The 20,896-nt window shown below is 55.1% G+C and overlaps 2 protein-coding genes across 10 annotated transcripts; both read left to right on the forward strand.

Moving 5' to 3' along the window:
- The first annotated feature begins 900 nt into the window (after positions 1-900).
- Positions 901-14,984, forward strand: LOC101317128 (protein S100-A3). 8 transcript variants are annotated; one of them, XM_073807434.1, is made up of 7 exons: positions 915-1,341; positions 2,029-2,051; positions 3,714-3,875; positions 4,786-4,858; positions 13,834-13,976; positions 14,457-14,574; positions 14,805-14,984. In XM_073807434.1, the coding sequence occupies exons 3-7, from the start codon at positions 3,768-3,770 to the stop codon at positions 14,864-14,866; spliced, it is 504 nt and encodes a 167-aa protein (XP_073663535.1). In that variant the 5' UTR covers positions 915-1,341; positions 2,029-2,051; positions 3,714-3,767; the 3' UTR covers positions 14,867-14,984. The 8 variants fall into 8 exon arrangements, 7 of the variants coding, with proteins under 7 accessions (XP_073663546.1, XP_073663541.1, XP_033714725.1 ...); XM_073807445.1 differs by lacking the exon at positions 2,029-2,051 and having other exon boundaries at positions 901-1,341; positions 14,800-14,984; XM_033858834.2 differs by lacking the exon at positions 2,029-2,051 and having other exon boundaries at positions 914-1,341; positions 4,789-4,858.
- Positions 14,985-16,415: 1,431 nt separating this feature from the next.
- Positions 16,416-19,019, forward strand: S100A4 (S100 calcium binding protein A4). 2 transcript variants are annotated; one of them, XM_033858852.2, is made up of 3 exons: positions 16,416-16,570; positions 17,496-17,651; positions 18,721-19,019. In XM_033858852.2, the coding sequence occupies exons 2-3, from the start codon at positions 17,511-17,513 to the stop codon at positions 18,883-18,885; spliced, it is 306 nt and encodes a 101-aa protein (XP_033714743.1). In that variant the 5' UTR covers positions 16,416-16,570; positions 17,496-17,510; the 3' UTR covers positions 18,886-19,019. The 2 variants fall into 2 exon arrangements, with proteins under 2 accessions (XP_033714743.1, XP_073663559.1); XM_073807458.1 differs by lacking the exon at positions 16,416-16,570 and having other exon boundaries at positions 17,474-17,651.
- Positions 19,020-20,896: the final 1,877 nt, after the last annotated feature.

Raw genomic sequence — 20,896 nt, forward strand, 5'->3', positions numbered from 1 at the left:
GAGTGATTCAATGGAGAGCAGAATGCTCTGAGCACACAGGACAAAAGGAGTGCTTGGTGCGGGACAGAGCAGGTAGAGACAGAATTGGGGGCAGGTTCTGTGAGGTCGGGGGCGTTAAAACGGCCTTTGAAGGATAGGTGGGATTTCAGCAGGAAGGGATGTGGTGAGTGGGCACATTCTGAGCAGAAGGATGAACATGAACAGAGTCTTGGCCACCCCAGGTGCACATACCCCCATGTGCTCAGGTACAGTGAGCAGGCAGTTAGGAGATATGCAGGGGAGGTTGGAATGCAGGTGGGGGTCAAAGCCTGAAGCACTTCACTGCCAGCAAGAGCCATGGGGACACCACTGCAGTTTCTGAGCAGAAGTGGCGTCTGTTGAAGTCCTCAGTTAAAATGGAAGAACTGCTGTCAAAAGCAATGCATTGCACCCCAGTGGTCTTTAACCTCAGGGTGAACAACTTTTATTCCGGGCTCGGCCTGAAGTAGGTTTTGATGGGGAAGAGCAGTAGCATGAGGGGTCCAAGTGCCTTGGGGAGGAGGGACACTGGGTGGTTTGCAAGGTGTAGGAGAGGATGCTGGGGGCCCCAAGGCCTGACTTCATGTACGCCGCTCAGGTTGCCTCCTAGTCCCACAGTGGCCTGCAGGAAGACAGCAGCCTGGCTTGATGTCTGACCCTGTGTGGGTGCTCAGTCTGAGCTTCTCTGTGGTATCATGATCCAAAACTCGGCCTGATGCGGAGTGTCTGTGCCAGTGCTCTCTCCTCCCAAGCTGGGTTGGGATTTCTGCCTACAGCCCTGGGACTGCGGCTGCCCTGGCCCTGGGAGAGGAGGGCGGTGCCGCTGACTCATTGCCTGGGCATCTGGGCCTGGAACCACGGGTGAGTCATCTAGGACTAGCGGTGCTGGGGGAGGGGAAATAAGCTGGTGGACACAGGAAGTGCGGTGCTGGGACTGGATTGGGGCAGTAGGCGACGGGGGCCTGGGAAGGGGCAGCGTGAAGCCAGCTCTTCTCTGAAAGCCCCTTCCCTGGGCTGGGTCCTGAAAGGCCTCAGTGTTTGCCTTTCTCTGGAGAGGGGCCTGGAGGAGTGGGGTGAGGGAGGCTGTGGCCTCACCCAGGCCTGGCCACCGGGCTTGGGGAGCTGTCCGGCCCCTCGTCACCTGCCCACGTCGCAATCTGCAGGAAGCCCGAGTTTTCTCCTCTCCCTTCAACCCTCCCGGGGCGTCCTTACACACCACAGACCGCTGCTCACCCCAGCTGACTATAACAGAGCCATCTCCACCTCTCACTGCCTTCCTGCCTCCTGCCAGACCCCCCTCCTACCCAAAGGGGGCCTTTCCAGGTATGTTCTGGTGCCGGCTATTAAAAGTAACTTTGGGGACTTCCCTGGTGGTCCAGTGGCTAAGACTCCGTGCTCCTAATGCAGGGGGCCCACGTTCGATCTCTGGTCAGGGAACTAGATCCCGTGTGCCGCAACTAAGACCCGGTGCAGCCAAATAAATAAATGAATGAATATTAAACCAAAACAGTGACTTTGTCTCCCTCATTCCCTGAGGTGACCCCTGCCCTCTTCTTCCTGATGACCCCCCAGCTGCCTCCTGGCTTCTCCAGCGCACATACACAGGCCTGTGCAGTCCCAGCGGGCACCTGCAGTCACTGACACACCAGTGAGCTGTGACTCGCAGGCGTGTGTTATGAGAGCAAGGCCTGGCCTGAGTCACCAGGCCCTGCAAACAGGGGCCCAGGCTACCCCTTCCCCATGACACCTCCCACTCCCCTCTGTGGCGTGGGTGGGGCTGGGGAAGGGGCTGCCCTTGGCCGGCCTAGAGCTCTCCCCGAGCTGAGCTGGCCAGCTGGCGGTGCCCCTGGCAGTCTCTGGGATGGACGAGGCTGGGAGTGGCAGGAGGCCAGGCTTTGGCAGGATCAGGTTAGGGCAGGTTTGGTCTTCTTAAAATACAATGTTGGGGGCCAGTGGGGCTGACGTATAAATCCCCACTCTGGGCACCTGGCCCTTTGCTTTCCTTCCCAGGTGTCTCTCTGCTGTCAGGTCTGGTGAGTACCTCTGTCCTGTTGAGGGCTGGGTGGGGTCGACCCCCATGGGTCTCTACCTTTGTCCCTTGGTCTTTTTATTTTTTTAATTTTTATTTATTTATTTATTTTTTTGTGGTACGTGGGCCTCTCACTGTTGTGGCCTCTCCCGTTGCGGAGCACAGGCTCCGGACGCGCAGGCTCAGCGGCCATGGCTCACGGGCCCAGCCGCTCCGCGGCATGTGGGATCTTCCTGGACTGGGGCACGAACCTGCGTCCCCTGCATCAGCAGGCGGACTCTCAGCCACTGCGCCACCAGGGAAGCCCTGTCTTTTTTTAAAATTAATTTTTATTGGAGTGTAGTTGATTTACAATGTTGTGCTACTTTGTGCCGTCTGTCCCTTTGTCTTGATCTCTGTCTGCTGCTGGCTCCCTTGGTGGAAGAGGCCTGGGGCCTCTGTGGGTCTCTGCATCTGGGGGCGTCCTCCTGTGAAGTGTCAGACCGAGGCCTTTTCCGCGTTCCTCTGTGGTGTTTAGGGGTTACTCCGAGGCTCTCTCTTGGGTCTCGCAGTCCGGCTGTCAGTCTAGAGGCACTTCTTGGGGCTTTAGGCCCAGGAGTACGAAGCGTGCGTGGGGCGGGTGAGGGTGGGATGGGCGCTTTAAGGAGGATCCTGGGTTTGTTTGGGTTTTGTTTTTGTTGTTTTGCAAAGTCCTGGATTCCAGCAGGACTGAGGAACAAAAGCCAGGGATCTGGAGCATGCAGGCTGGGTTCCTGCCCACTGCTTCTTCCTGTCTTCTCCTACCTCCGGAAGGCAGGGCTGGCAGGATGGGCCCCGGGGCTCTTCTCGCTTCTGGTGCCAGCTCCTCTGGCCTCACCCTGGGACCCGCTTAACCCTCCTGGGGTGGTGTGACCATTCTCAGAGGCAGAGCCTTGGAAAAGATGACCTCTGAGGTCTGTCCTTGGTCTTAGACTCTGCCCTGATCCCAGGGTGCTGGGCTTTTAATTTCTTTAATTCCAGTCCCAATAGGACTCTTCCTGGTGGGGAGGGTGTTCGGTTGCCTCCACCCTACCCATGCCCTGTCTGCATAGAGCCAGCACCCCTGCTCAGGGGCCTCCAGTATGAGGGGACACACATTCCCTACCTGGTGAGAGCCCCTAGTCTGAGGGAGGATATGAGCCCACCCAAGGGAGCTTCCAGTTAGATGGGAGAGCGATACCCTCTGGCAGAGGAAGGAATTGACTCCTCAGGGAACCTCGTACCCCTGGGCCGTAGCCATGGCCACTGCCAGAGCCCAGCGAGCCCCACTGACTACCCCATGGAGATGCCCGTCTCCGCAGCGCTGGCACAGAGCCCACTGGCCTGTGGAAGGAGCTGCACAGAGAGGATCCCAAATGGGACTCTGGCTACCCTGCCATTTCCTTTCCACAGATGCTCAAAGAGGGGAGCCCTGCACTCAGGGGTGGGCCCCAAGTGTGATGGGAGGAGACATGAGGCCCTTCCAAGTACAGAGGAAGGTCTAGCATCTGCCCGCAGTGTGAGTTGGAGGTATGGCCCCTGCCCAGGGAGCCATAGGCCGAGCGGGAGATGCAGCCCTTTTTGCCCATTCAGAGAGGGGCTTGGAGAGGCAGTTTGGGGCAGAAGTGGGTCCTGCAGGCTGGGCTGAGGCGTCTCCATTACTTGCCAGCCCTGCAGCCCCAGATCTAAGATGTCCAGTTCTCTGGAGTAGGCGCTGGCTGTGATGGTCACCACCTTCCACAAGTACTCTGGCCAAGAGGGTGACAAGTTCAAGCTGAGTAAGGGGGAGATGAAGAAACTTCTGCACAAGGAGCTGCCCAGCTTTGTGGGGGTGAGTGGGACTGGCCTGGGACGGGGAGGGTCCTGGTGTGTGCGTGCAGGGGCACAGGTTGAATCTCTTCTCCCTTCCTCGAGGGTGCCTGCTGACACAGACACCAGGGTGGGATCGAGCCCTCCACGGCCTCACTGGAGTGAGAGTTGAGGCCCGTGTGTGAATGTGTGTGTGAGTGCTCTATTGCTGGCTCTTCCCCGCAGCTTTCCAGAGAATGGGTGTGCTGTCAGAGCCCAGAGAGGGGGAGAGACCGGCTCAAGATTACACAGCTCTCACGTGTGATCTCTCTCTCTCTCTCTCTCTCTTTCATTTTCCATATTTATATGCCAAACTAAGAAGGTGTGTAGGGAGAGAAAAGCCCAGCTAAGACACGCACCCTGAGATATTTTGCAGAGAAATGCCGTCAACTCTCAACTTGCCCCTCGCCCTTCCCTTGCCGACTCCTGGATAATCCCAAAGTCAGGTCTCAGGCTTTGAACGTATGAGGCATGTCCTTCTTTCTTTAAAAAAATTGTTTTGGTCACACTTTTCTAATTTGGTTTCATTTTGTCTGGTATAAAAAAGAGTCCGTCATTTTTGAATTCACTTTTCTGGTGATGGGGAGTGGTGGTGGCTTCAGGAAGCTTTAGTTTCCTCCTCAGCAAACTGGGGGTAATGCCCACATTGCTGGGCTCCTGGGGGAATAGAGCTGATCCTGCGCCTAGGGAATGCCTGGCATGCTCCCCACTCCCAGCAGGGAGCGCCGGAGACCCCCACTGATACACTTCTCTCTGTCCTCACTCACCGGGCCTCCTAGTGGCTCCCAGGGGCTCCCTGCCCACCACATACCTGGCTGCCCAGTGTGGAGGGAGAGCTGGGCTCTGACCCGTGAGAGCAGCCTGGTGATAACCCCCTTGTCTCTCACTTTTAGAAGAAGGTGGATGAGGAGGGCCTGAAGAGGATGATGGGTGATCTGGATGAGACCAGGAGGTGCACTTCCAGGGGTATGCTCTCTCCCTCGCCCTCGACACTATCATGTGCAACGACTTCTTCCAGGGCTCCCCAGCACAGTCCTGATGTAGAGCTCGTGGTTCCCTCCATGGGTTTCTTGGGGCCAGGAGGACTCTCTACCTTTTTTAGTTTTATACTCAGTAAACTCTTTTGCTTGTTGACAATATTTTAATTGCTCAGTGATGCCCTGTCACCTGGCTGGCTCAAAGACTCAAAGCTTCTTTCTTTTTTCTTTCTTTTTTTTTTTTTTTTTTGCGGTACGTGGGCCTCTCACTGTTGTGGCCTCTCCCGTTGCGGAGCACAGGCTCCAGACGCACAGGCTCATGGACCCAGCCACTCCGCAGCATGTGGGATCTTCCCGGACCGGGGCACGAACCCGTGTCCCCTGCATCGGCAGGCAGACTCTCAACCACTGTGCCACCAGGGAAGCCCCTCAAAGCTTCTTTTGTTTTGAGCTGTCTCTATCCCTTTCAGTCCAAGATGATATAATGCCTTTAAAAATGTTGTGGGCTTCCTGTGTATCAACTTATAATTCACTTAATTAGACAAAAAAACATATCTACAAATTTCTTTGAGACTGGCCCTCTGTACCATAGAGGTAGAGAGCTGTTAGAAAATGCCCTTATGATTCTTAAAGGCCCTCTTGCCTGAAAGAGACACACTGCTAAAATTATTAGAAGCCTTATTGGTGTTTTTTTGTTTGTTTTTGTTTTTGGCTGCGTTGGGTCTTTGTTGTTGTGCATGGGCTTTCTCTAGTTGTGGCAAGTGCGGGCTACTCTTCGTTGTGGTTCACGGGCTTACTCATTGCAGTGGCTTCCCTTGTTGCGTAGCACGGGCTCTAGGCATGTGGCCTTCAGTAATTGCAGCACACGGGCTCAATAGTTGCGACGCATGAGCTGTAGGGCGTGCGGGCTCAGTAGTTGTAGTGCACAGGCTTAGTTGCTCCGCGGCATGTGGGATCTTCCCAGACCAGGGATTGAACCTGTGTCCCCCTGAATTGGCAAGCAGATTCTTAACCACTGCGCCACCAGGGAAGTCCCTAGAAGCCGTGTTGTCTATCTGAGATCTGAGAATTGCCCTTTAATCTTTTTGAAGTTTCCATGAAAGATCTCATCTTTGACTTTATCTTACCCCTGAGGCCCTTTTTGTTGGCAGGGCCATGGATTTGATCTTTGCTCTGAGGCCATTTATTACTTTGAGAGCCATTTATTACTTTGAGAGCCATTTGCTGCCTGGAAAGACTGTCCTGGGCCCTCTATATTTCCTCTAAATTCCACTCAGAATTGAAGAGTTCCTTCTTTAGTTCATCTCTTTCTTCTCATAGTTTACCATAGGCAGCCAGAAGAAGCCAATTGGCATTTTCAGTATTCTGTCCAAAAATCTCCTTAGCCCATCCATGCGTTCCTTATGTAATCTTTCTATTTTCCACGTTATCATGGATAATAGTGTTTCCAGACATTCCACCACTACATAATAGGGGTTGCCTTTTCTTCAGTCTCCAGTAACAATGTCCTCACTGCCCTTCAAATTATTACTAGCAATCTTCTTGAGATCCTTCTACCTTTCACCCATGGCTTTGTCCCAAAGCCAGTAACACCTGCTTTAGGTTTTTGTAATAGAAGCCTCTTTCTCTTTCAGGTCTTTGATGAAAGATTCATGGAGCCAACTCATGCTGATTTTCTAAGCTTTTCCTACCACTTCCTCTATCACTACACCTAGGTTTCCATTTGGTCTGCATCCCAAGATACATCAGGGGACAATTTGACTAAATATTTTGTCATTTCATAACAAACGTCCTTGACTTTCAACCTGCACATATTGGGTCCTCATATCTCACTGTCTTCCCTCCTCCACTTGGTCAATTCCACATTTTATTTTATTTTATTTTTCTCGGTACGCAGGTCTCCCACTGCTGTGGCCTCTCCCGTTGCGGAGAACAGGCTCTGGACGCGCGGGCTCAGCGGCCATGGCTCATGGGCCCAGCCGCTCCGCGGCACGTGGGATCTTCCCGGACTGGGGCACGAACCCGTGTCCCCTGCATCGGCAGGCAGACTCTCAACCACTGCGCCACCAGGGAAGCCCCCAATTCCACATTTTAGATTCTTCTGTTTGAGGACTCCGCTTTATGAATTTATTAAGCTTTGAGTTGCAGATCACCTGACTAACAGTGGCTTTAATTGTCTTACATAACAAGACATCTGAGACAGGCAGTTCAGGGTTAATTCAAGGTTGGTTCAGGGGCCCAGAGATGTCATATGACACCTATTTTTTTGCTCTGTAATCTACAGCATGTATGCCTTTTCCCTCATGCATGTTGCTTCATGATCACAAGATGGCTGCTCTACCTCCAGGTCTCACTGTCCATGTTCCAGGCTAAGAGACAGAGGAAGTATAGGGTGCAGAAAGCTTTTCCTCAAGAGACTTTGCCTTTTTATTATACAAGAAATACTCTCTCCAAAGATTTCTACTTACGTCTCTTTGGCCTTAACTATGTAATATGGCTGTGACCAAGTATTTTTAGCTGGGCATGTTGACACTTTGAAAGAAAAGAAAAAAGGTTTTAATAATAAGGAAAGGGGGGGGATGGATAGCAGACAAGCAATAGACAACATTTTTCTGAATTGTTTTCTTACTTTTCTTACTTCCCTGGGAAGCTCTGATGCTTGGGAACTGCTTACAGAGTAGCTCAGAAAAGAGCTCCCCAAAGACAGAAAGGAGTGAGAAGGTTCTGGGACACACTGCTTATTCTCACTGTTCCAACTGCATGTCTGGGGCTGATGAGGCAAGGCTGGGCAGGCCCTAGCAATGAAGAGAGAGGCCCACTTTCCTAATATCCTATAGGAAAAGGAGCCGGTGAATATAGGTCAGGGACTCATCATAATGGTAATTAACGTTTCCACAGCAGTTCCCAAAGCTTCTTTCATGCTCACTGTCACATCAGCCTCATGGTAACCCCCAATAGAGCTATCATTAGGCCCTTTTTACGGATAAGGAAACCCAGAGGAAGCAGCATCTGCCATTCAGGGAGCATTCCCTCCGGCCAGGCTCTCTGCTAGGCCTGTTCTAGCATCATCTCATTGAATCCTCACAGCACTTGGATGAGGGATGTGTTATTAGTTTCTGCATTTCACAGAGGAGGAAATAGGGGCTGGGAGAGGTTAAATGAGTAGTGTTGGGACTTGACCCAGGTTGTAAGAAAGGGCCTCACCCCTCTGGGACACGGGGGTGGCAGCTTGGGCCTTCCTCCCCTTCCTCCAAAGCCTTGGAGATGAAGGGGACCTGGCTGGGCAGAGTCCAGACGCTCTTGGTGTCTCAATCCTGAATCCACGGGGAAGTGGGTCCACTTGCTGGTGATTGCGCGACTGTAGACTGTTTGCTCACAGTGGATCCCGGCTTCCGCAGGGGCTCAGTTCCAGGCTCTGGGGCTGTTCTGGCTGGTGGATACTGGCATGGGCTGGCTGCCTCTGGAGCTTTCCCCGGCTGGCTAAGCACCCGATGGGACTAATTTCGTTCTGTATATTTGACAGACTAACACACATGTGACTTTCTTAGCTGGTCTCAATAATCTTCCCTCATCCTGCCCCTTCCTGCAAATCTTCCTGCTGAGGCAGAGACGAGGAGGGTCCAGAAAATGGTGCTGTTCAAAGGCCCGCTGGCCGGATTCTCTCTCACTTCCTCCCGGAACTGCGGCAGGGGGGAGAGCCTCAGGGATCCATATGTCACCTCCCATAATGTCCTACTGTCACTTTGCTCTTTGTGCCTTTGGGTCTATCCCTGCAATCTGTTGACCCTCCAAGAAAAGAGAGACTGAAGGCAAAGGTGGATTCTGAGGCAGGGGAGTGACTGAAATAGGGCTCCCCATGCTCCCATCTTTACTCCCCTCTAACTCAGTGCTCCCATCCGGGAAATGGGCAGTCAGGCATTGACTTGGTCCTCAAAAGACCAAGGAAAGCCTGTAGGTCTAAGCCCCACAGGCTCTCCTTGATCCCAGTTCAGATCCTCTCCCCACCCCCATCCCCTAATTCTGTAGCAAAGGCCTCCCTGGCTCCAGCCTCAGTAATCAAATACCCCCTCCCACCCTCTCTCTACCTTGGGCTCAGATGATGAGAAAGGAGATGAATCAGTGTGACGAGGTTCATTGACCCCCATGGGGCTATGAGATTGGGGTGGTGTCACCCTGTCCCTCGAGTCCAGGTCCTTTTGGCACAAGCACATGAACGTCCAGACGCTCTAAGACACTTCATCTTATTTCTCCCTGAGGTGCAGAACCAGACACTGACTTTCATGGCGCAAGGTGGTTTCCCAGAGGCTTTTGTAAGGTGATGGCGGTGATAGTGGGGGACAGAGGCAGGGAGAGAGGACGGGAGAGAGAGGGACAGTCCTGCCGGGTCAGAGAGCATCTGCTCCCACCCTCCCTCCCTCATGCTGCTCCTGTTGGGGAGAGACCCTTACCTTCCACTTGGGGCACACTTCTCTGTAGTCAGCTCTCCATCTGCAGTGGAGCAGCACGAGTGAGAGGCCAAGGGTGTTGAGCTCCACTCCCAGGTAGAGAATCAAGTGGACAGTGTGGACAGCAGAGGGTGGGAAAGGAAGAGGATGCTCCCTGTCTGGACCTCGGAGGGGCGGCTAGTGTCGTGTGCATTGGGGGGATTCAGGGTAGATGCTGGCGAAGAACTCCCAGCAGGGCAGGAAGATTCCAATCCCTGTAAGAACAACTTGGGAAAGCAAGATAAGAAAGGCTGCAGCTCTGCCTCTAGCCTGTGGGGATGCAGAAGGCTGGACAAAATGACCTGGGGGTTAGGCGGGGGAGGAGGCTTGGTTCTCTCCCTGCTGCCCCCATCGAGGGGACTTAGCGTGTGGCTGTTGAGTTAGACTCCGAGACCTCTGCCCTGACACTGTCCACAGGACCAGCAAGTGATACAAAGCACTTTCACATCGGAGTCTCAGGGTAGGAATCTTCCAAATCCATTTTGGAGGCAAAAAATTAAGGCCCAAACAAGGTAAAGGACATGCTCGGGGTGGAGGCAAGAGGGTGGTGGATCTTGGAGTGAGGGTCCAGTCAGGGTTCTTCCCACGACGGTCCTCCAGCCCCAAAGCGCCTGCACCCAGACCTCTCCGTCCACCCACCCGCCCCTCAGCTGTTGCCTCCCTGGGGGAGCTCCTGCCTTCCCTGCTCCCCACCTCAGTCGGAGCCTCTCCCAGTGGCAAACAAAAGTGAGGCATCCCAGAGGGGCGTGGCCAGGCTTCGAAACAGGAAAGGCTGGGGGATAAGGATTCAGGCTGGGAACAGGCTGCCCAGCCCTTCCCTGACCATGCATATAAAGTACCCCAGGCCCCACCACCATTTTTCCCCCTTAGCCCTGCTTTATTGTTCTTCCTAGCATTTATGTCGCTGACCTATCATACATTTATTTACTTGTTACTGTCTGTTGTGTGCATTAGATGGTCCTCTCTACAGAGCTCGGCTTTTGTCTGTTTTGTTTATGGCTGTACCTCCAATGCTTAGGACAGGCGCCTCTAAATCTTCACATGAAAAATGAATGGCTCTCACCCTGCCACAAATTAGTTGTGTGACTTGGGCAAGTTACCTACCTCTCAGTTAACATTTATGCCCTTACCATGTGCCAGCACTATTTATCTATGAGCTTTGTACATAGAAAGCCCTTTAAGCCTCACGGCAATCCTATGAACTGATGACCATTATTCTCCTTGGTCATTGGCAGGTGAGGAAAATGAGGCCCAGAGAGGTGAAGTGACCTGCTTAAGGGAGGTGGCTGTTGGCAGAGATGGGATGTCACAGGTGGGAACAAGGGATTGACCTAGAACTGAATGAATTGCTGGTCCACTCTGGCCTCTGCTTCTGTCCCCTACTCCCCATAATTCCTTGCCTAGAAAACAGGGTTAATCACAGCCCTCCCTTCCCTGCACCCCCCCCCCCACTGTTCGCCCCCGTCACCCACAGGGGCTGAGTCTTCGGGGAGGTGATGGCACAGTTGAGGTTCGGGGGCAGGGGGCCTGGGAAGAGGCCAAGGTGTCATGAGCTCTCTGGCTGCCCCACAAGTATTAGGGCTTCTTCAGAGGCCTGGGGGTTGACTCCTCTTCCCCTTCCCACACTCTTCTGGTCTTGGGTTCCCTTTCTGTGAAGTGGGGAGGGGTCTCTCAGGCCCAGGGATGAGGGCGGGAGAAGTGATACGAAGAGATTTCTGTTTCTGGCAACATGGTGGTCTGTGCCAGCTCCGGCTAAAAAGAAAACAAAAAGTGCTGGATAGAATAAAAACATCTTTTTCAAAGCGTTGACGAGCTCACAAGGCATTAAGGAATGGGATCAAAATCTTAGCGAAAGCAGACTCCAAGTGAGTGGGGCCCTGGGGCCCCTCATGCCCTGAGGGCATCCGCCAAACTGAGCCAAAGCGACCTTTGGCTTTGACAGAGTGTGGAGTGAGGAGGGGCTTGCTTGAGGAGGGGAAGCAAGGGGGACACCCCACATAACGCTGAGACCCCAAAGGGCTACACGCTTAAGCCAAAAACCAGAGGAAATCTACCCCCACCCCACGGGAGTGCAGGGAACTTGGCCTTGGTGCTGAATGGAGCCACGGAGGACAGGAAACAGGCCTTAGGAGCTCAAGCTCCAGGCCACCCTGGTGTGAGTCTGAACTAGGGGAGGAGGAGGGGCACCAGGAGAACACAGCCGAGACTTCTGGAAGCACCCCTAGGAGGAGCACACCTTCCTCCCGGGCCTCAAAGACATCCTACGGGTGACCTTCCCAGGGAAGCAAGCAGTTCTCTGCCCAAAGCATCCAAGGACCATCGATCTGGAGATCAGTCAGCGAGGGTGTCTCGCAGGCTCAGAGCTCTCACCGTAAATGAGGGGGCTTAGCCAGGGGCACGCCAAGATCCCCTCTGGCAGAGGGATTCTCCGGGGGTGAGGCGAAAGTGTGTCCCCACTTTGTCTTCTTCTGGGGTGCCTTTTCAGGGTGAAGACATAGGGGATGGCTGTGATGAATGACCTGTCTTCTCTAACCAGGCTGGAAGGAGATGGGTAGGAGGCTGTGCCCGGATCCCAGCTCTGGGGGAGGGCAGAGGGAAAATGACGAGGTGGTGGTGTCTGCAGCCCAGACGGGGCCTTTGATGGGTGCATGGCAAGGTGGGCGGGTGGGCTCTGTAATATGGGTTGCCAGGGAAGGAGGCAGGGGAGCCCCTGGGGGCATCCTCAGCTTGACCTACTTGGGCCCCCCATAATTGCTCCCTTCCTTCCTCGGGAGGCTACACGTAGGGGTGCCCTGTCTGTAGGCTCCTCCAGCTGAAACGCCAACACCTGTGGTGCGTGCCGGCTGCTTAGGTCCTGTCCTAGGTGTCCGGCAGCTCCAGGTCTGTCTCCTGGCCCAGGGTCTGGGCTTTTGGGGGCAGAGGGATGACCACAGCAGGGACTGATGAGGTGAAGGAAGTCAGATACGATGGGTTCAGGGGTTCCCTTGTACAGGGAGGGGCTGCTGGGGAACCTGGGTTTAGCGGGTGTGCAGAGCTGAGGTCTGGCGGAGGGGTCGGGGCAATGGGCTTAGAATGCTGCTGTTGCCCTCAGTCAGCTCCCCCTTTGCCCACACCTTCCCTTCCTGCCAACGGGTTGAGATGGGCCAGGGCTGTGGGGAAGAGAGGATTCCCTCCAGTCTCCAGGCACCGAGCTTCTGACAAAGCAACAGTGGTGGCGCCAGGCAGGCTGGCAGGAGCCCAGAAGGGCAGCTCGGCCCCTCTGAGGTTCCCTATTCCTTGCGATCACGGCCCTTTCCTCTCCTGGGAACCTGGAACCCTACTCCAATCCTGGGCTGTCACAAAGCGTTAGACCCCAGGCAGCACTTAACCCCATTCTTCTTCCCTCTCAACCCTGACCATCTACAGGGCCCGGCAGAGAGTAAATCATTAGGGAGAGGGCCTTGGCCCAGGCTGCCTCGTGCTGCAGGACTCCTGTCCCCTGGGGGCACCAGGAGTGAGTCACTGGGCTCACATGGAAACAACACATGCCTTCCTGGCTGCCTTAGGATTTTTCCAGGCTGGAGGCATCTCCCAGAAGGGCGGTGGGAGGGGCCCGTGGAATGGGGGTGAGTGAGCAATTCTGGGAAGCGCTTCCCCTCTAACAGAATGGGGTACCCCTCTGCAGAGCCTTCTGTCTCAAGAGCCCCAGAGGTCAGGGGGATGGCCTCAGGGAGAGCAGATTACAGATTGGTACATACCTGAGCTCGCTGTCTCCAGAGACCAACTGGTTCAGGTCCCTGACTAGGCCTGTGAGGGGGGAGTAACCCTATTTTACAGATAAGGCACCTAAGACCCAGACAGGGTAAATGGCTCGTCTTCCGCTGCACAGCTAGTCAGAGGCATAGAGCGTCGCGGCAGATTTTCCTTTGGTTGCAACTTCCCTGAGTTCAGCGCAGGAGGGATGGTGATGGGGTCGTGGTGAGGCGGTGGAGGTTCTTCTGAGACCTGACTCTCCCTGAGAAGGTCCAGCTTCGCCAAGGGCCTGAGGCCGGGAGCATGGGGCAAGGGTGCTCCCTTGTGCAGGAGCTCTGGGGTCCTGAGGGTGATGAGGCTTCTAGGGCCAGGGGGCTGTGTCTCAGAGGGTGCTACAGAGCTGGACTGGGCGTCAGATGAGAAAAGCTGGAGAGAATCAGGGAGTCCTCAGGGACCCCCAGTGTGCGGGGTGCAGGTAAAGGGTGGGCACCTCTCCCTGAGGAGTTTGCAGTGAGGTTGGGCAAATGAGGCCTCTGTCCAGAAATAGGGGGGCAGTCGGGAAATAAATGAGGAGGGGCTGGTGTAGTCAGGGAGGGCTGCTCAGAGGAGGGGGAGCTTGTGGGGTGGGAAGGCTGCAGGGGGTTAAGTCAGGTCTGGGTGCATTCCCTGGGACGCATGGAGGGCAAAGTTGAGCAGGGGGTCTGACTCGGCCTCTGCCGTGAGTCACACCCTTGTTCTTCTGTGACAGTAACGATGGCGCCTCTGGAACAGGCCGTGGCTGCTATTGTGTGCACCTTCCAGGAATATTCAGGGCCCTGTTGGAGACAAGTAAAACTCTGCCAGGCAGAGCTCAAGGAACTGCTAGAGAAGGAGCTGCCCACCTGGACCCCGGTGAGCACCTGGGGTGAGTCCCCATGGGAAGCACTGCTCGGATTCCGCAAAGAGACACCTGGAGACGAGCTCTGAGCATTGGACAGCAAGGGGGTGGAAGCTAGACTGTGGGGAGGGGATGCTGGGAGGGAGACGGGCACAGCAGGAATCTCAGTTTCCTCATCCGCAAAGTGGGAGGATGAACATGTCAAGGGCTGCCTGGCCTGGCTGTTGGGAGGACTGAGCGAGGGCTCTGTGAAGAACCCCTGACACAGGGTTGGCACTCAGTAGCAAGTAGTAGGTGCTCTGTAAATGATCTGAGAGAGAGGATTTGGGAGGGAGATTGACACCGGTGAATGGTCAGAACAGGGAGGCTGAGGTTGGCCCCCAGAGGGGTGTGGGTTGGGATGGCTGGGACCCCACAGGAGGGGAGGGAGGGAAGCGGGATGTGCGCACCAGGCTGTTCTGCACTCCTCACCCTGCCATCCCCGCCCTGCACAGACAGAGCTTCAGGAGTGTGACCACAATAAGTTCATGAGTGTCCTGGACACCAGCAAGGATCGCGAGGTGAACTTTGTGGAGTACACGTGCCTGCTTGCTTGCCTCTGCGCCTGCTGCCGTGAGTACTTCAAGAACTGCGCCCTGGGCCCCCACTGCTCCCAGTAACGGGCGGGGCTGCCATCGGAGGGTAGGGGTCTGGGTCTGCTCCGGACCTGCTCCATCTCTGCCCTGAGGTCATCCTGGGCATGTCAGCTCTCCCCCCTCCCCCTCCCCCCTCCTTTGTCCCCTCCCTCTAGAATCTCCCAGGTTTGCCCCTGGTATGTTAACCCCTTTTACCCATGAGTCTAGGAGACGTGAGAGGACCTTCCCCGGGACCACAGCCAGTGACCTGTAGAACAGCCAGCCGCTGACTGCCCACTGTGGCCCATGATGGACGAAGGCTGTCAAGGCCCAGCAGAGTGTGTGAGGGAAGGAGACCACGGTGGGAAAGGGCCTATTTTGCTCCTAATAAAGAACTGGCATCCCTTGGCTCCGTTTGGTTCTTCTGAGAGGACAGCCCGGGCCTGGGAACAGAGTCCCGCTGAGGCTTCACTCCCCTCTGGCCTTTTCCACTGGAGGACAGGAGGCTAAGGGCACTTTCAGACCTCGCGGAAATGAAATGGTCTTAACGTCCTGCAGGAGGGGGTGGGGTCAACACGGGAACAATGTCCATGGGAGGCTGGTGTGTGTGGGGGTCTCTCTCTCTCTCTCTCTCTCTCTCTGGGGTGTCTCTGAAGGAGAAGCTCCCTTGGGGACTTCCCTGGTGGTCCAGTGTTTAAGACTCTGCACCCCCAATGCAGGGGCCTTAGGTTTGATCCCTGGTCAGGGAGCTAGATCCCGCGTGCCGCAACTAAGACCCGGCGCAGCCTAAATAAATAAATAAGTAAATAAATATCGTTTTTTAAAAAAAGAAGCTCCCTTGGGCTGTCTAGGAGGGTGAGAGGGTACGGAACTCAGTCCACTGGACAGGATGTTCTGAGGGGAGGGGAGGGCCGTAGTGGAGGGGGTGGGTCTGTTCCCTGCCTGGGGCTGTGGGAGCCCAGAGTGCAGTACTAATAGGATTAGGGTGTCTGAGGTCCAACTAGGGTGTTTCTCCCTGATGTAGGGGGTGCCCTACATTGGAGGGGGAAGGGGAGACCTGCAGGCCGACCCCCTCGCTGAAGCCACAGCCACCTGAGGGGCTTCACATCCCCTCTCCTGAACCTCTCTCAATCCCTGAGTTCATACCCTGCCCTGAGAGGTTCCCCTGACCCCTGCCTCCCCCATTCTGTGCTGTATCACCTCTAACTTTCCACCGCAACCTGCCCTCTTCATTCCTGATGCCCATCCTAACTCTAAATCCCCCTCCTGACACCCTCCTCTTTCCCATGTGCTCATGGTCCCGTCAGTCAATCCCTGAGACCCGAGGCCTGATGCCCCCTTCCCATTCCATCACTCCGTCATCCAGGTCCTTTCTCCACAGATGTGTCTGTGGGGGTCCCGACGCCTCCTTTGGGTGTTAGCCTGTTCCCCCTCCCAGACCCCCCAGCTCCTGTCCTGGGCCTCACTCAGCATGGTAGAAAGCCCCCTTGGGAGGGGAGAAGGGCAGTGTGAGCTGTGCCCAGCACTGAACCTGGGGTCCCCTCCCTGCGTTCCAGGGCAACCCCATTCCAGGACCACCTCCCACCTGTCACCCCCCACCCCTTAATCCCCTTTGCTTTATGCCGGCTGCCTAGTGGGAACACTCCCTCCCTGTCCCTCATGCCCCAGGCACAGCCTGCCCTTCCCCCAGCTCCCTAAAACTCAATCTGAGCTGCGCACACCCACCCACTGAGGCCCCTGCCTGTGCCCACTGGGGCTCTCCCATTGTCCATGTGTGCGTGCCCACAGCAGGAAGGTGGGTTTCCAGGCTGGCTGGTGGAGGGACCCGTAGCCGTTACCACATCGGCCCAGGATAGGAGGGCTGTCTCCCGCTCTTCTCCATCCCCCGACATGGGCAGGGCCTGGCCAGGGGTATAAATAGGTCAGACTGCAGGGCTTCCCCCACTCTCCCTCTCTCTCCAACCCTCTCTCTTCGGCACTTCTCTCTTGGCCTGGTGAGTTGCGGTCGCATGGCTGGCACGCAAGTGGTGTGCAAGGGGTGTCAGGCCGAGGCTGGGGCAGGAGAAGGGGGGGCTGGTGGGGGCCAGATGTGCTAAGTGGGTCCAGATGTGAGATTCCAATGTGGAGGCTCTGGGGAGGGATGTGTGTGTGTGCACGTGCACGTGTGTGTTCATGCAAGAGAGAAAAAACAAAAAGTGTGCAGGTGGCTGAGGGGAGCTATCGGAGCCGTCCTGTGGTGCTGGGGCTTGCACGCGTTGTTGCTGGAGCATGTTTTGGGGTGCGTGTGACTGGGGGGTATGCATGTTGGCTTGTGTTTGCTGGGTTGCCCTAGCCTGTGCGTGCACACTCACGGGGTGTAGGAAGCACAGTGAAGGCAGAGGGCGATAGCGGGCTTTTGTCTGGTTGTGTCCTAGGAGGCTCTGCCCTGCACGCAGCAGCCTGACCCAAGGGAGGGTGGCGTCCCCATCCCTCCTGCATCTGTGCCCCTGCCACCTCACCCTGCGCCTCCCCACGCTAGGCGCTAGGCCACTGGTTTTTTCCGCTACAGGGCCCTGGGCAGGCTGCCAGCAGCCTCGCCCAGCCCAACGCTTGGAGGGAGAAGAATGGGCTGGGGTGGGGCTGCTGTAGACTGAGTGTGGGAGTGAATGGACCGCGTGAGGAGTGAAGAAAGCGCTCTTGTGGAGCTGGCTGTCCAAAACGCAGAGCCTGTGCCCCGGGCCCTGCAGGGGTTCGCTGCCCCAAGCACAGATTTCCCATTGTGCACACCCATCCGCCAGGAGCCGAGCCCCACTTTTTGGGCTGCCTCTATGGTGGGAGCACCAAGTGCTCCCTGAGGGTTGGGATTGGGGTGGGCATTCTGAATACATAGCCGGGGGTGGGGTGGGGAAAATTAGGGTGTCTCTGTGACCCTGCCCCCAGATCCTGACTGCCAGCATGGCGTGCCCCCTGGAGAAGGCCCTCGATGTGATGGTGTCCACCTTCCACAAGTACTCAGGCAAGGAGGGTGACAAGTTCAAGCTCAACAAGTCTGAGCTGAAGGAGCTGTTGACCCGGGAGCTGCCCAGCTTCTTGGGGGTGAGTGATACAGCCTGGGAGGCACCTGTTTTCTGCGAAGCATTAGCTACAGCTGGCGTCTATAGCTGTCGATCAGCCATCTTGCTGAGACGGGCAAGTTGGGGCAGAGAGCTTGCTCTGATTGCCTGGGGTGGAAGCACAGTGAGTACCCACTGCTCACTTCCTGGCTCTCTGCAGAAAGATGGCTGAGAACAAGCCGGTAGGCTACGTGTCAGACTCTGCCAGGTGTTTGCACAACTTAACTGGAGGTAAACTGAAGCTCAGAGAGGCTACGTAACTTCCCAAGGTAGTCAGTGTATAAAGCCGAGATCCGTGAGCCAGGGCGTTCTGACGCTTGCCATCACTACGGCAATGAACAATTTTTTTTTTACGATTGTATGAAAATTGTGTGTCTTCTTTTTTTTTTTAAATTGAAGTATAGTTAATTTACAATGTTGTGTTAGTTTCAGGTGTACAGCAAAGTGATTCAGTTATATATACACATATATTTTTTTTCAGATTCTTTTCCATTATAGGTTATTACAATATATTGAACATAGTTCCCTATGTTATACAGTGAATCCTTGTTGCTTATCTATTTTATATATAGTAGTGTGTATCTGTTAATCCCATACTCCTAATTTATCCCCCCAACCCCAAACCATTTTTGAGTTTCTATTTGGCTTGTGGATGTGAAGACACAGTTATGGAGACCCTCATACACCTACAGACTCCCCCTGAGCGATCACAGATGCCATCCATATCAACCTTTGTGTAGTTTATACATTGCTTTCATGACCATTGTCTAACTGGATTCTTAAAATGACCTTGGCAGAAGATGCTGTGGTCCCCTTTATCCAGTTGTACCCAGGTACTCAAGACTTCTTTGTCTGAGGGGTGGCCTTCCTCCAGCCCTAGCCTAGCCCCCAGGGCTAGAGGTCCAAAGCTGGGCCCCCCAAGGAGTGGCTAAGCCTTCTTGGGCTCCCATCTGGAGGTGCAAACCTGGTCTAGTCCTAGCTCTGGCCACTCCCACACCCGCCCTGCCTGGCCCCGACTTCTAGTTTCTACCTGCAGCCTCTTCTTCCTGCAGAAAAAGACAGATGAAGCTGCATTCCAGAAGCTGATGAGCAACCTAGACAGCAACAAGGACAACGAGGTGGACTTCCAGGAGTACTGCGTCTTCCTGTCCTGCATCGCCATGATGTGCAACGAGTTCTTCGAAGGCTGCCCCGATAAGCAACCCCGGAAGAAATGAAGTCTCCTCAGATGTGCGGGGTGGGGCCTGCCAGCTGGGGTCTTCCCTGTTGGCGGTGGGCACAGCGCCTCACACTGGCTCCTCCAGATGTGAGCACGATACTAAACAAGTTCAATAAAGATTCTTGAAAGCTATGAGGCTGATGGTCTGAGAGACTCTGGGGGCGCTGGGAGTTGAGCTGTGGTTTTGTGGCAAGTGGAGAGCAGACCAGAGAAGGTGGGAGATGGATGTGGGTGACTGTGCACATGTGTGGGGGACAGAGTTGACTGTGGATGGAGCGGAAGGCAGGGAAAGGGACCCCCAGAGGCTTGGAACGGTAGGATCTTAGCCAGGGCACTCAACCATCCCACCTCCCCAACATTGCCTCTGGCAGGACCTCTGAGTGAGGCTGGGATGGGATCGAAGATCACATCTGCTCCTGGTTGGGGTCCAGAATGGAGTGTGGGTGCCCTGGGGGTGGTGGGGGAAGGGCTGAGTCATGGGGAGGAAGTAGTGAGGCCAGAGTGGGATGGGGAGGAAGGCTCAGTCCTGACATTTACGGCCCAGGTGCTGCCTGCCACCCCTTCCGGTGCCCTGGCTTCAAAGCCCAGGGATGGATGAATCCTACCATTCCACAGTCAGATCAGGGAGGTGATGTGGAGGAAGAGAAACCACAGTACGAGAATATCATCCTTCCCTAACTCCCATCTCTGTCCCAGGGGCCCTAGGATGGGACTCATTACCAGTTAGCAGTCATGCTCCAACAGAGGAGGACAAAGGATCTTGGGAGGGATGAGGGAAGGATAGTGGCTGGGGTGGGAGGGAGGGAGGTGGTGGGAGGTGACCATAGTTTTGGAGACAAAATTCCAGGCATAGGAATCCGATAAATGAAGTTGAGATTTTTTTTCCCCCCAGAAAATATCAGGCATGGTATTAGTTCTCCTTAGGTTGAAGCCAACAGTTCTAGCCTGCAGTGAGTGGGATTGTGGTTAGTTTCCAGGTCATGCCTGGGTGGTACAGGGATCTTCAAGGAAGAGGTGAGTAGAGGGCAGGTCCAGAGGCAGGGAATGTCTTGTTCCCTTGACTTTTCTAGCTTTCCCCTTTCCTTCTCATCACATTGTGTTTTTGTCTCAAGTTTCAGAGGAGTGGGGTAGGTGACTCAGATGTTCCCTCAGAGTGTGACTATAGAGACTTGGGTAGAATTTTGATCCAGGAAAGAGTTTGCCACTTCCCCCTTCTCCCTCCCCCCAGCCCCAGTCTGCCCATCTTCCACGGAGTGCCCTCCCCTGGGCCTCCTCCTGCATCACTCCCTACTTCAGAAACTCCTGTTGCTTAGTGACCAGTCCCTGCTGCCTCTCTACCTTGGCAGCTGGGGGTGGGAGTGGAGTGGGGGGCAGTGGGGACCACCCAGGCAGGCTAGGGTGGGGCTGCAGCAGCAATAGGTGCTAAGCCCCTAACTCCATTCTGTTCTCATACTTGGACTGGTTGGTGGTAGAACAATGTCTGAGTCTCTCCTAGGATACAAGCCACTCTCCCTGATCCCCACCCTGAACCAGTTCCCCACAGTCCACAGCCTCTACCCCATCACCCAGCCCTATCCTTCCCTGATCTCTGCCTCAGTCCCTGATTCTCAGTTCTCCACTCCAAGAGTCTCTGACAATTCTTTCCCATGGTGATGAGTGAGGTTTAGAAGAAATCATTCATTGAAAAGCCTTTTAAAAATCTTAGGCTCCGTACTTGCTGATGACCTTGACTATGCCCTTGGCAGGAAACGTCTTCCCCCACTGACTCCCATCTTGAGATGTCTGTTCTGCTTTTGGAGTGGGTGGGAGGGCCCCAATGCGGAGAGTGGCCTAGGGTATGGGTGGACACCCTGCATTTGTCCTGTACCTCCTGAATAGCCTTTCCAGGAAGCCTGGCTGTTGACCCATCAGATGGTGAGTTCTGGTTTTTGGTTGGGAAGACAAAGCTTCCAGGACTGAAGACGTGTGTGCCGTGGTAAACTCAGTGTGCCCCCCCCCCCCCGCCGTCC

Source organism: Tursiops truncatus, chromosome 1 (genome assembly GCF_011762595.2).
Source record: "Tursiops truncatus isolate mTurTru1 chromosome 1, mTurTru1.mat.Y, whole genome shotgun sequence".
NCBI lineage: Eukaryota > Metazoa > Chordata > Mammalia > Artiodactyla > Delphinidae > Tursiops > Tursiops truncatus.